This window comes from Perissodus microlepis, chromosome 2 (assembly GCF_051167445.1).
Source record: "Perissodus microlepis isolate ML-2025 ecotype Zambia chromosome 2, ASM5116744v1, whole genome shotgun sequence".
Classification (NCBI taxonomy): domain Eukaryota; kingdom Metazoa; phylum Chordata; class Actinopteri; order Cichliformes; family Cichlidae; genus Perissodus; species Perissodus microlepis.
This window is the reverse complement of record NC_140462.1, coordinates 30,759,498-30,773,020: the sequence shown is the minus strand read 5'-3', so window position 1 is coordinate 30,773,020 and position 13,523 is coordinate 30,759,498. Positions and strand designations below refer to the sequence as shown.

The following is a 13,523-nucleotide window of genomic DNA, read 5'->3' as shown; positions in this document are numbered from 1 at the left end:
CTCAGGTATGGACCTAACTAATGGCACAGTAGTAGCATGACTATGATATGTTGGACAGATGCGTTTGCTGGAACCCGCACCCGTAGTGATCTGTGGCTTCGGAGTGATAGCTATATTGAGTTGAGAGACAGACACAGGTAAAATGGCACTTGAACCACTAACCGCAGCAGGTGACTCCTTAGGCTGTGAGTGAGTGGTAACACCATTGTTCAAGAGCAAAATCTTATCTAGTGATGAGTTCAAGGAAACAGGAGAAAACGGTGTCACATTAACCCTGATGTCAGCCTCCATCTCCTGATTGAGGTAATCGTGCTGGAGCAAAACAGTTCAAAACCGCCCTCTGTGTTACCGTCAGGGAGACAAAATTCATGTTGTGGTATTACACAGTCCAGGTCACCGTGATCTGCAGTTATGTTTGCATCTTGACGACTTAACATGGGTTCATGATCAGCATTCACAGTTTTCAGTTCATTTAACGCAAGTGTAGCCGGGCAAACAGGAGCACTCGTTATGTCACACTTTAATTCATGGTCCGCCACCTCTGCATTATCCTTGCTTACTGTGGCTGCAGAGGGCCCCAGAGGTGGGAAAACACATTTCTTGAGATCCGGCTCTGACACAGGCAGACTTGTTGGCCCATTGGAGAAGGGTGTGGCTTGGGAGCCAGTCAGTTCAGGTACAGCTGAACCTTTATTTAGAACATGGAGTCCAGACATGACCTTCACCAGTGACTGAGTGATGCTTTCATTACCTTCATTAAGTGACTGGTGGAGGAGCAGGGCCGACTCAGGAGGGAAGACATTTGCCATAGGCAGCTCAGACTTGGTCGGAACTGCAGACACGGAAGGAGACACAAAAGGAAACACCTCCCTCCCACTATTAACACAAAAAGCAGTGGAAGTCTTTTTCAGTCTATGTGTAGATTCTGTGGTCCCTGCAGGATTGAGTGAATCAGTCGTGATTGACTGAGAAGAACTGTCTCTAGACTGTGGCTTGGTTAATAGTGCATTACTAGCCATATCTCCGGCTAAGTCTGTATTCACTTCACACGCCTTCCACTCAGAGGTAACTTGGGGTGACAGAACAGTTTCACTCACCTCTGAGTGTTGGGCGGTGTGACGGCGACGCGAACGCCGCTTTTTCTTGGCTGTGGACCCCGTTGAAGTGGACGGTGGGGCCTCCTGCAGCGTCGCAGAGGCTGAGGAGGCGAGTGTTGGCGGGGCGGTAGGCGGGAGCTCCTGGCAACTCCGGGGGCCCCCAAGGGCCAGGCGTGTACCGCGGAAAATCTCTTCGTAGTTAGGAGCGAGCCACGGCTCCCACCGGAGCTCTTCCTCTAGTTGCGCGCATGCGGCGCGCTGCCGCTCCTCGAAGTCGAAATCAATGCCCCCCACAGCATCCTCGTGTTGCTCAGTGGAGGGCAAGACAGGCCGTAGCGATGCGCGACGGCGGCGTGAACGACGCTTCCTCTTTGGAGCGGCCGTGGACAAAACTTGATTCTCCATGGCGACTGGTTCCTCGTCCTCCGACCACATCCGTGCCAGATAGGAAGCAGGAGACGAGTAGTCCGATCGAGGCGGCGAGGGTGGACGGCCGGTCCGAGGCGGGACGGCAGGCAAGAGCTCCTCCTCGGAGATGAGCCAGGGCTTCCAACGGAGCTCCTCCTCGCGATACGCCCGTAACACCTGCTGCCGCTCTTCCTCACCAAAGTCAATAGCCTCTGGCATCTCCGTGCGCCGCGTAGTGCAGTCAGGCGGTGGCGAAGATGCGGAAGCCGACAAAGCGTGAACCGACGGTGTGTCGGCGGTGAGCCTCACTGTTCCGACTCTGACTGCTTCTGGCTCGCGAGGCAGCGGGGTAACAATGCAACAGCATGGCTCTGGCGACGATTCACGCACACCGGGCAGCTGCTGCTGCGGGCGGAGTCGGAGAGTGGAGACGAGAAAGTCACTGATGAGGGGGTGCAGCGTCTCCCATAACCAGGGGAACACGGACATGCACACCCCTACTTGGCGGGCTATCTCCTCCCTTTCCTCCTCTCTGGAACAGTGCAGCCATTTGTTGCATAGTGACTCCACTGTCCGGACGATCTCCGTCTTTTGTGTCGCTGGGTCCGGCATGGTCGCGTCGTACTGTCACGATCTGAGGAGGCAGACCGTGCGGTGGTGTGTGTGGTGGACCCAGGTGCGAACACACGAGAGTAGACTGGAGTAAACTTAACTGAAAGCGAGCCTTTATTGTGGCTGGTGACAAGGAGTGCAGACAAGGCAGAAACGCAGTGACAAACTAAACTATGACTAAACTGGGAAAGTATAACTAGGAAAAACTATGAAGACACAGGAAACCGTAACTATGAATACTAAGACTGGCTGTGACAACATGGAGGGTGGGAACACAGACGACGCGACACAGACTACATGAAACACAGAGACTAAATACACATGAGGGATTGTGATGGCCAAACCCGTGGCCACACTCTAAAGTCGGTAACTTTTGTATTTTCATTCTTCATTTGAACATAGTAATACATTTTAGTTGCCAATAACTTTATTGATTGGTTTGGATACATTTGTTCTATTTGTAAGCGCGCACATTTAGTTTACTTATGTATTCATACTACTTCATTTCTTTGATTTTTGACTAACCTTTGTCTTTTATTTCTTACCTGCTATCATCCCTGGGAGTTGCTGGACAAAAGATGGTAGCCAGGGTTTGAAACCATTAAATGCAAAGGAAGATAATTGGACCACACCACCACTTCCTGCTGAAGGGGGAATGTGTGTTTTCTTTACTTTAAAAACAAAGTATTTGTATTTAATTAAATATTTGAGTTTAGGGTTTAATGGGGTTTTGATTTTCTTCTTTGGTGTTTAGTTTATTAACAAACTAGATTGTACTGCATCGTTGTGATTTATGATTGTGTTTGTTTGTTACCCCTCATGTGTCACAATGGTCTGATCAGCCATTATATATACCCTTGTATGTCATTTCATGTTTAGGTCAGTTATGTTTGTGTGTAGCAGTCATTTGGGTTGTTAAGGTTGCAGTCTTTGACTGAGTTCAGTTTTGTTTCTTTGACCTCTTTTATGAGCTCAACATTCATTACTCTTGTAAATATAATTTTGGGGGTTAAATAAATGGAAACTATATTTTTCTAATAATTCCTGGGACTCCTCCTGTTTTTCAACTCGGTCCATCACATGTGGTGTCAGAAGTGGGATCCTTCAGTTGAGGAGACAGGATTTTTTTTTTTGCATTTTTCTGCCCTTTTTTCTTCCCTGACAAACTTTTTGAGCCATGCAGAATGCTGTGCGCCCAAAGAGAGGAAATAAAATGGAGGCCAAAGAGGCCTTGCAGCAGCCAGAGAGGGAGATGGAAGAAGGAATTTCAGTTGTGGCTGGAGACACTAAAGGAGAGGATACCAGGGAGCCAACTCTGCTTGATATTGCTGGGATTCTTCAGGCTTTCATGCGACAGCAGGAAGTTCGAGATAAAAAGCAGAGAGAGGATGCTATACTGCAAGAACAGCGTTTTAAAAGTTTGCAACACCAGTTTCGGCTTTTGCAAATGGAAGTGCAGGCCAGAACCACCCCACTTCCAGAGCCTGTTGAAACTCCAGCTGATTATCAGACACAAGCAACATCTCAGCATGAGGATTCTGGCTCAGCCTCCATATTAACAGGTCAGTCTGTGCATATTCATCATCCTAAACTGGAGAAACTAGCTGTTGAAGATGATGTTGAACATTTTCTGACCACTTTTGAGAGAATTGCAGCTGCTTGTCGCTGGCCAGAGTCAGACTGGATTTTTCACCTCATTCCTCTTCTTACTGGTAAGGCTCGAAGTGCCTATGTTAATATGGATGTGGACGATTCACTGCAATATGATAAGGTAAAAGCTGCCATTTTGCAAAAATATGATATAAACCCAGAAACATACAGGCAAAGATTTCGCTGTCTTGAAGTTTTTGAGGGTCCCAAGGAACTGTATGCAAGACTGAAAGAACTTTATGAAAAATGGATTCAGCCGAAAAACAGAACTATAAAAGAAGTTGGTGAAATTATTATCTTGGAGCAGTTTTTAAGAATGCTGTGTCCTGAGCTTCAGGTCTGGATTAAGGAGCATAATCCAAAGTCTGCTGCAGAGGCTGCCACCCTGGCTGATGTGTTTGTAGCTGCCCGAAGTAAGAGTCAGCCATGGAGCAACAGTGCATGGAAGGCTGCCAGAGATTCACGTCGGTCGCAACCCCCTCAGCATCCTCAGAGGTCAGCGACGGGTGTGGGTAAGCCCTTTACAAGGGAAAAGCAGCCTGTGAATACCTCGAAGCCAGGTAAAAGGCCACCAGTGTGCTACCTTTGTGGACAGGAAGGTCACACTAAGCCCATGTGTCCTAATAATCAAAGCAAATTATCTCAGATGTGTTTCGTGCCTCATCAGAATGTGGATATTAAATCTGAGAGAAAGCAGTCAAATAAAATCACCACAGTTAAGATTAATGGACAAGAAATTAATGCTTTAATAGATACTGGCAGCACACAGACTCTGGTACACAGGAAATATGTGTCAAACGATTACACATGCCCCTCTGAAACCATATCAGTTTGCTGTATACATGGTGATGAAAGACCATACCCTACACAGTCAGAAATAGGGGTACGGAAGGGGTACATTACTGTGCCCCAAGGTACAAAAATGACATTAATACAGTCTAAGGACAAATATTGGACCTCGGGGTAACTATCTGTACCTTTTTTAGCGTCTGAAAGGTACATACATGTTCCTTAATTGTGAAAAGTACTTATTTGTACCCATTCTTTCAAAAGATAAAGTACAGGTTGATTAAGCTCTTTTTGATTAGAGTTTTTTTTTTAATTCTTTTTGACAGTAATTTATTTGCAACTATATTGATTTAAGCATATATTTTAGTGTTTTTATTTTATTTTTTATTATTTTCATTGCTGTTGTTGTTTTTGTATTCCCTGAACCCCCCTTATTTTTAAGCTGCTTTAAGAACAATGAATTTATTTGAAAGAAAAAAAAGTAAAAATGCATTTAAACATTTTTTTAAGAGTGTTTTTTTTTTTTTTTTTTTTTTTTAAGTATAACTATTTGGATGAATTGCAAAAAAGCACCCTTATTGAACTCGGAGTGCGAGTTGAGCCCATCCTCACAACATCAAACAAAAAGTAGAAGAAGAAACTCAACGAATAGCTGGTGGATTCTAGAGCTTTCTGTAAATGCAGCAGGTGCCATTTTGTTTTATCAACGGACGGAGATGGATTATGAACTTGTAAGTCCTGGTGTGCTCTGTTCACTTTCAACCGAGGAGCTCTTAACAAAAATACAAGAGTGGGGCTTAGATGTCACCGAAGCTGAAGCTCAGCGTTTCAGAGGTAAGTTTTATTTAAAGAAAAATGTAGCGTAATTACTAATTATTGGTTTAGCCTAGCTTAACGTATATTAGCAATTTAGCTAGTTTCGGCACTCTCTTAGCTCAAATTATGTCTTTTTACAAACGTTTTTACAAACGTTTCATGTGTAACGTTGAGGTCACAGTTCTGAAAAATGAAAAATGTGTACACATAGTATTTGTATAAGTTTGAACTTATATATGTGGTTCGGCCACAGTCTATGGGTTCAGTTACCCCCTGCGCAGCGGAACGGCGCGAAATTTGATTCCCTGGTAGCTGAATGCAGTTTACCGTTAGTGTATTAATGGTTTAATAAAATCACGTTTTTACATCCATTCCAAGGCCATCAACACACATGGGCGGCTGAATATAACGTTTAAAGGAAATATCTTGACGCCGCACTTGTTTAAAATATAACAAGGGTGTCGCAGCTGGGGTTTGATAGTCGCGTTTTAAGCAATGTGGGAACTTTTTCAGCATGTAATCTGAGCTTGTAATACGGTCCTGCGGGTGTTATCGCTATAAGTAATCGGTCTGAAAGAACAGACGGCAGAAACTGTCGGAAATCTGGAGAAAGGAGTCACCTTAGTAGTGAATATTAACAAATTACAGCATTCTAGTCTTTTTTTTTCTTCCAAACTTGAAAGGGCACAAAAGCATGCTCAGACTCTGCTCTCTTGTGTCCAGTAGTCCCAAACAAACATCTAAATTTAAAAATGAAAACTTTGCATATCGAGAGGATTCACTCTAAAAATTTGGTTTATTTTATTTAATTTACTGATTTTTTTTAATGAATATTTCTTTGAACTGAAAGAAGTTGTACAAAAGGTTTTAATGTGTGTGATATACGGTTTTTACCCATGTAAAAATGTGGTGATAAATATCCTTACATGGAATTTAGAGTTTGTACTACCATTTATCTTGCAGACAATGAGGTTGATGGTGACACAGTTGACTGCGGTCTTACTGAGACTATGGTTGCATACCTTTTCCAAGGATCCTTCAAAAAGCAGGTTAAATTCAACCAATTTGTGTCAAGGATGAAGGAATCTTCAGTGACTCTACACTGACTGACTCTACAGACTGTCTCTCCAGAAGACTGGCAACCATCTACTTCGTCAACTTCAATAAGGTATTTTCTTATTTATAATGAAGTTAGTATGTCTGAAGCATACATGTTGGCCGTTATGCACTTTTAGGATTTAGTTATTATGATCATTGTTTCTACCATATGTATTGTTACTGTAGTGTTTTATACTTCATGCAATAAAAACAAACACTTAACTGTTTTCACAGCAATGAAAATACTTTGAGACTGCCAGCCTCTTTTGAAATTCCAAGATTTCCCAAAAATCTGCAACTAAAACTGGACAACAAAGAACCGTGCCATAAAAATCCAAGGGACAGACACACAATAATCAGAGTTCTATATGAAGCTGTGGCACAGTATACTATGTAAGTTAATCAGGGTAATGTTAGCTTGTTGCTTTAGAAAAAGCTGAATCTGTCATATTGAAAATAAACGCTACATTACTAAGAAACAATAACTGACACTTGATAAAGTTTGTTTGTCAGCATTTGCTCTAACACTTATGTTTCTTCTGATATTACAGGTATCCCACAAATTCTGAATATGTGCAAGCTGTGAAGACGCTGGTAATGAAGTATCCTTTCCTCAAGGATCGTGAGGGAAATGGTTATGTAAGTTAAATTTAAAATTTGCATAAGGTTCCTTCAAGATTACAAAGTAAAAGTGAAGCTTTTTTCGATCTTGTTTTGTTAGTAAGACAATCTGTAGCCTCTCAGTAGGTTTGTATGAAGTATGTTTACTGATTCTTTGTTGGGTGTATTTTGTGTAGATTGTTTTTACAGTAACTTATGTTTCTGTTCAACAAGCACACATGGCATATGTCTTTGAGACGTAAATTCAAATCAGAGCGGGCATCACTAGTCGACAGTGAGGCAGTGAGGTGTTGTAAGGAGAAGTTTGGTTCTACAAGGAGAGGGCAGCCTAATAAATGTCAACAAACAAGTCAGAGAAATGTTTGTCAGGTTGGTGTGAGGGACATCTTGAGCTATAAAATGTTCTTGCCTCTGTTATTACATCTAAAACTAAGGATTAGGGATGCAACTGTACCCCTTTTTTCAAACCGAAACAATACCAATACTTGGATTAGAGCACTTGCTAATACAAAGTACCAGTGCTAATACTTCTACCTCACAAAAAATTATTAATTGGAAGGCGCTAAAAGAGGGTGAACTACATTTTAAAAAAACCCAAAAAAAACATTTTAAATATGACTCCAAAACTAAAATTTCAAGTTAACAATTAAGATTTTATGTGAAATTATTTCAGAGTTTCCATATTTTAAATATTGGTTCATGGTATCGGTTAACTTTAACCGATACGAGTTCTTTGTGATGCACAGATCGTGTCAGCTCTAATTGTATATTTAGTCTTATGTTGGGTTTCTAATCTATTTTGACTTTCTCTTCTCACTCTTGCTTTCTTTCAAGGGACCATGCGTCCAAGGAGAGGATTTATTATCCATAGACGCCCACTTAAAGGTCTTACAGTGCCAATATCAGAAGATGCAACCAGATACCATGGTGGTTCATAACCGTATGCAGCAAACGTTTGCTTGGCGGCAAAAAGAAATTGCAGATGGTATGCCTGTGGAGGATGTGTTGAAGAAGTACCCCTTCTTAGGGATGCCTACTGGTGTAAGTCAGAAAGCTGAATTGAACTTGGAAATAGCTGTCACATTTAACATGTTTATAGTAGTAAATTTTATTTGCCCTTGACCTTGCTTTCTTCATCTGTCCCTCTTTCCTTTTTTTTTTTTTGTATGTTCATGTAACTTCTTACAGTATTGTTGTTAAATTCTATAAAAAATGATTATGCAGCACCATACATAATTAATATCAACTTTAGATTATTTCATTTTCATACACTGTTATTTTGTACTGAAAATGAATTTTTTACTTGTAGCTGTGCAACGAACTCGGGTGGATCCAACCAACAACGGGTAATGTAAGCCAGCGATTTCGTGAAGGGCTCTCATGTGTTGCAGCAAAGGTGATTGACCTTACACGAGGGAAAACCCCACTCTACCACCTCTACCTTGATGCAAGAGAGGAGGCTCTCACTGATGACCTACCAGGTATTTGCTTTTGTTTTTAACTTCAAGGCTTCCATTTTATATAATTTTTATAGGTAACTGGAAATGCCAGATAAAATGCATGGGTGATCTTGTGTGGTGTTTTTTTTTTTTTTTTTTTTTTTTTTTTGGCAGATCTTGACACAAGGGCTGCACTTTTATTCCTGCCATACGTCTTCAAGGAGAAACTGGATCTCTTTGTCATACTTGGAGAGGTGTGTGTGTGTGTGTGTGTGTGTGTGTGTGTGTATTAAAATATTTAGTCTATATAAAAGGAAAACAAATGTATCTTTTGTTAAGAAACTAAGATATTGCTTTCCTCTACCTTCTCTTTTGACTTCAAAGGTTCATCCTAAAACCCCCTATCCAACTGTTCAGCTACTTCATGAAGACTGGAAACCAGTGTTCTCCAGAAGTGCTCCAAACATTGTGAAGTTGGATGGCAGTGAAGTGTGCAGAAGCTCGTGTATTTTTGAAGGAATCATCTCTTCTTTCTGCTTGTATTTTGTCTTCAACCTTGCTTATCCAAAACATCTGAAGAACACCCTGATTTTTCTCCAAAAGTACATTGTGAAAATAGATGAGGGTGAGGACCGGCCTCTGCCAATCACAGTCACCAGACAAATAAATCTTCTGTATTGACCACCATGCCTCAGCCATATCAGTGCTCCAAATGTGGCAGAAGAACCTTTAGTTTGACAAAGCTTATTCAGCACATAGGACTTATTCATTCCCATGATGCCAATTTTGATATAACCTGTGGACTCAGTGACTGCTGTTCTTCCTTCAAAAAATATGAATCTTTCAGACAACATGTGTATAGGAAACACAGAGAACAGGTGTTGTGTCCCCATAAAGACTTAGATGAAAATGAGCAGGAGGTAGTCAGTCCACACCCAAATGAATTTGCAAATGACATAACTGAAAATATTGAAACCCCTCCATCCTGGGATGAATTTTTGATAGATTTCAGAGACAATCTTTTCAAGTTCATTCTTAAGTGCAGAGAGAAAAATTCTTTACCAGTCTCTGTTCAGGAAGAAATTGTGGAAGACGTAAATTTTCTGATGTGTTTTTTCAAGGAGAACTACGATGCTTTTATAGCATATCATTTAGAGAAAATGGGTCTTGACGTGTCTTTGTGTCCAGAGCTTAAAAATGTCCTGCATTCAAATGACTTTTTTGAGAAGGCTTCAACAGCTATTCGATCTCCTTATTTGGTCAAAGAACATTGCAAATCAAAGGTCAACATGATAGAGCCTGTTCATTGCAAATTAAGAGACTCTGTGGGTCATACAGTTGGCTCGTATTCATATGTGCCTGTTGATAAGGTGCTAAAAAATTATCTTTCTCATGAAGACATACAAGATCACATTTTTTCAAGTGGCAATTTGGAAACTGATGAATTTCTAACAGATTACTCTGATGGAGAAATCTTCAGACATCAATTCTTCAAGGATAACCCAAATGCACTGCGACTCCATTTTTATGAGGATGAATTTGAAGTACTTAATCCCCTAGGATCTAAACGATCCAAACACAAACTTAGTGCATTTTATTACACTGTAGGCAATTTGGACAAAAGGTACACTTCTCAGCAGAGACACATTCATCTAGCGTTATTGGTACGCTATTCTTTCGTTAAGCGGTGTGGTTGGCATGTTATCCTTAAACCTTTGCTTGATGATTTGGAAAAACTTTCCACTGATGGCTTTACTTTTACCATTGATAAAACTGAACACACTATTCATGCTGCTCTTGCAACTTTATCTTGTGATAATTTATCAGCTCACATGATTGGTGGTTTTTCTATGTCATTTAACACTGGTAGAATTTGTCGGTATTGCATGGCTTCTTATGAAGATATGAAACAATCCTTTGAGGAAGAAAGCTTTGTTTTAAGAACATCAGAGGTTCACCACTATCATCTTGCACGAATCCAAGAATTTCCAGATGATAAAACAATATATGGTGTAAATAGTTCATGTCCTTTTGACAGACTGAGTTATTTCAGTGTTACGCAAGCTTTACCACCTGATGTAATGCATGATCTGTTGGAAGGTGTAGTTCCTCTAGTTATGAAACTAGTGATTTGTAAAGCCCACACTGAGAAGCATATTACAATTAGAGAGATCAATGAAGAATTGCAAAAAATGCCCATTGGTCAGAATGACAAAACAAACAAACCAGTACAGTTATCAGAGAGACTTCAGAGTGTTGGTATTGTTGGATCAGCATCTCAAAAGTGGTGCCTGTTCAGATTGCTGCCATTTCTGATGGCAGACCGTGTGCCACCTAATTGTAAATATTGGCATGTTTTTCTTCTATGTCGTGAAATAACAGAGATTGTAATGGCTAAAAAAGTGCGAAAAGAGAATATTTTATTGTTGAAGTTGCTTGTCCATGAGTTTCTCACAAAACTGAAAAGTGTATTTGGGGATGTAATTACACCAAAGTGTCATTATTTAATCCACTATGCAAGACTGATTGAAATGTTCGGCGCTCTACGTTTGTTATGGTGTATGAGATTTGAAAGTAAGCACCAGTATTTCAAAACGTTGTCCCGCAATTGTAGAAATTTTATGAACATTGCTACAACTTTGAGCAACAGACATCAGTTCAGACAGTGCTGGGAGTTTTCTAACAAAAGTTTACTTGGTGAATTTGAAAATGTTTTTGGAAAAAGTGTGACTACACCATTTTTGTCATTACCACTGGAACTGCAACAAGCACTGACAGTCTATTGTGGCTTTTCTGAAGTTGATAGTGCTAAGAAAGCTTTCCAGCGTGTGTCAGAAGTAATTGTGAACAGTGTCAAATACTGTGTAAGAGATGTGTTTGTCATTGATGTACTGCATTCAGAGAAGATTCCTCTGTTCTGGCAAATTAAGTACATATTTAATATTGACACAATGTGGGTCTTTTGTGGAAAAATTCTCATTCCTCTGTTATATGACAACCATTTTCATTCATACAGTGTTAGAGTTGATAGTGAATGGACGTTGCTAAAACCTGGACAGGAAATTGATGTTGCAGCTTATGACACATACTCTGTTGATAACAGTTTGTATGTAACAGTTAAGCAATGTATTTAAGAAGGTAATAAATGTGACAAGTATTTTTGACTTTGTATCTTCAATTTTTCAAATCTTGAGAGGAAAAATATAGGAAATCTGTGTGTAGATACTGAACCTTTAGAAAGACATTTTTGTACTCCTTTTAAGGGTTCTTTTTTGTACTTTATACTAAGGGTACAACTTTGCCCTTTAAAGTACAGGTTTGACGTGTAAAAGGTACAAATTACAAGGGTACAAATCAGTACCCACAGTTTAGGGTACAGAACGGTACCTTAGAGGGTACCACCCCAGTGACAAGCCATTGTACCCCTATAGGTACATTTCTGTACTTTCATTTCTGAGTGTGTACTGCTGATCTGTTTATTGAAGTGCAGGGGACACCCTATCTGTTAAAGGTTGGTGTAGCTGATAATCTGCCCTATCCTGTAGTTCTTGGGGAGGATCTGCCAGTCATCTATGATCTGTTGAGGGAAGTACATGAGTGTAATGTTGTTATAACAAGGGCTCAAACTAAAAATCAGGATGAGCATTATGCAACCCTCAGTGCTTTACCCTTTTTTGAGGCTGAACTAGAGACAGATCCCGGGAAGTCTCGGAAGCCACGCAGTCAAAGAAGACGTGAGAAATTTCAACACTGTTGGAAAGACATCAGTTCAGGCTCCTCCAGATATGCCTTTAGGTTTTTCAGTACCTACAAACATCAGACAAATGCAGCAGGCTGATCCAACTTTGTCTGCCATGTTGCTGAGGGCTAAGGAAAAGGACTCTGTTGAATCTGACACAAATAAAGAGCTGTACATTCTGCAAGATGGCATCTTATACCACCAGCACGGCCAGGTTAAACAGTTAGTGGTCCCCAAAGTAGCCCGTGAAACAGTGCTTACTTTGGGGCACTCCATTCCCTGGGCTGGCCACCTGGGGAAGCATAAGACCACCGCTCGCATCAAGCGATACTTTTTCTGGCCTGGTTTGCGCTCAGATGTTGCTATGTTTTGCAGGAGTTGTCCTCAATGTCAGAAGACTTCAATTAGGGTCCCCACCAAAGCACCACTCCAACCTCTCCCAATCATTGGTATACCATTTCAGCGTCTTGGCATGGACGTAGTTGGTCCTGTAGAAAAAAGTACATCTGGAAATCGCTTTATGCTAGTCATTACAGACTATGCTACGAGGTATCCTGAAGTCTTTCCATTAAAAACTGTTAAAGCAAAAACTGTAGCTTCCTCATTGATTCAACTGTTCTCAAGGGTTGGATTCCCACAGGAGATTTTAACTGACCAGGGCACTAATTTTATGTCCACACTGTTGAAAGAGGTCTATAAGCTGTTAGGCATCAGGAGTGTGCGGACAACCCCTTATCACCCACAGACAGATGGACTGACGGAGCGCTTCAACCAAACTCTCAAACAAATGCTCCGAAAGTTTGTCAATGATACAGGGTCTGATTGGGACCAGTGGCTGCCATACCTCCTTTTTGCCTACAGGGAAGTTCCTCAAGCCTCCACTGGCTTCTCCCCGTTTGAGCTTCTTTATGGCCATGAGGTGAGAGGCCCATTGACCCTGCTAAAGGACTCATGGGAGGGAGAGCAAGGTAAAGAGAAATCGGTCAATGTTATTTCCTATGTCATTCATATGAGAGAAAAGCTTCAGCAGATGAGTGAACTGGCTCAGAGCCATATGGCAGCTGCTCAGAGGCAACAAAAGACTTTGTTTGATAAAAAAGCTCGCCACAGGAGTTTTGTCCCTGGCCAGAAGGTTTTGGTAATGTTGCCAACTTCTGACAGCAAGTTGCTGGCAAAGTGGCAGGGACCCTTTGAAGTACAGAAGAAACTTGGACCTACTACCTATAAAGTTTCCACACCAGGTCTCCAGCGAGG

General features: G+C 41.2%; 1 protein-coding gene across 3 annotated transcripts; it reads left to right on the top strand.

Annotated features, from left to right (window-relative positions):
* The first annotated feature begins 5,217 nt into the window (after positions 1–5,217).
* LOC146392901 (sterile alpha motif domain-containing protein 3-like) lies at positions 5,218–11,687 on the top strand. 3 transcript variants are annotated; one of them, XR_014797111.1, is made up of 8 exons: positions 5,218–5,390; positions 6,336–6,540; positions 6,705–6,863; positions 7,022–7,109; positions 7,926–8,132; positions 8,401–8,572; positions 8,705–8,784; positions 8,915–11,687. XR_014797111.1 is itself a non-coding variant. In XM_084907565.1 (7 exons), coding segments are annotated over exons 1-7 (1,002 nt in total). In that variant the 5' UTR covers positions 6,705–6,861; the 3' UTR covers positions 9,212–11,687. The 3 variants fall into 3 exon arrangements, 2 of the variants coding, with proteins under 2 accessions (XP_084763691.1, XP_084763700.1); XM_084907565.1 differs by lacking the exons at positions 5,218–5,390; positions 6,336–6,540 and adding an exon at positions 7,305–7,460; XM_084907574.1 differs by lacking the exons at positions 5,218–5,390; positions 6,336–6,540.
* The last annotated feature ends 1,836 nt before the right edge of the window (positions 11,688–13,523 follow it).

Coding starts and splice junctions, on each gene's coding strand:
- LOC146392901 (XM_084907565.1), top strand. Junction 8,133..8,400: donor TCTTAGGGATGCCTACTGGT/GTAAGTCAGAAA, acceptor TTTTACTTGTAG/CTGTGCAACGAACTCGGGTG. Junction 8,785..8,914: donor TCTTTGTCATACTTGGAGAG/GTGTGTGTGTGT, acceptor TTGACTTCAAAG/GTTCATCCTAAAACCCCCTA.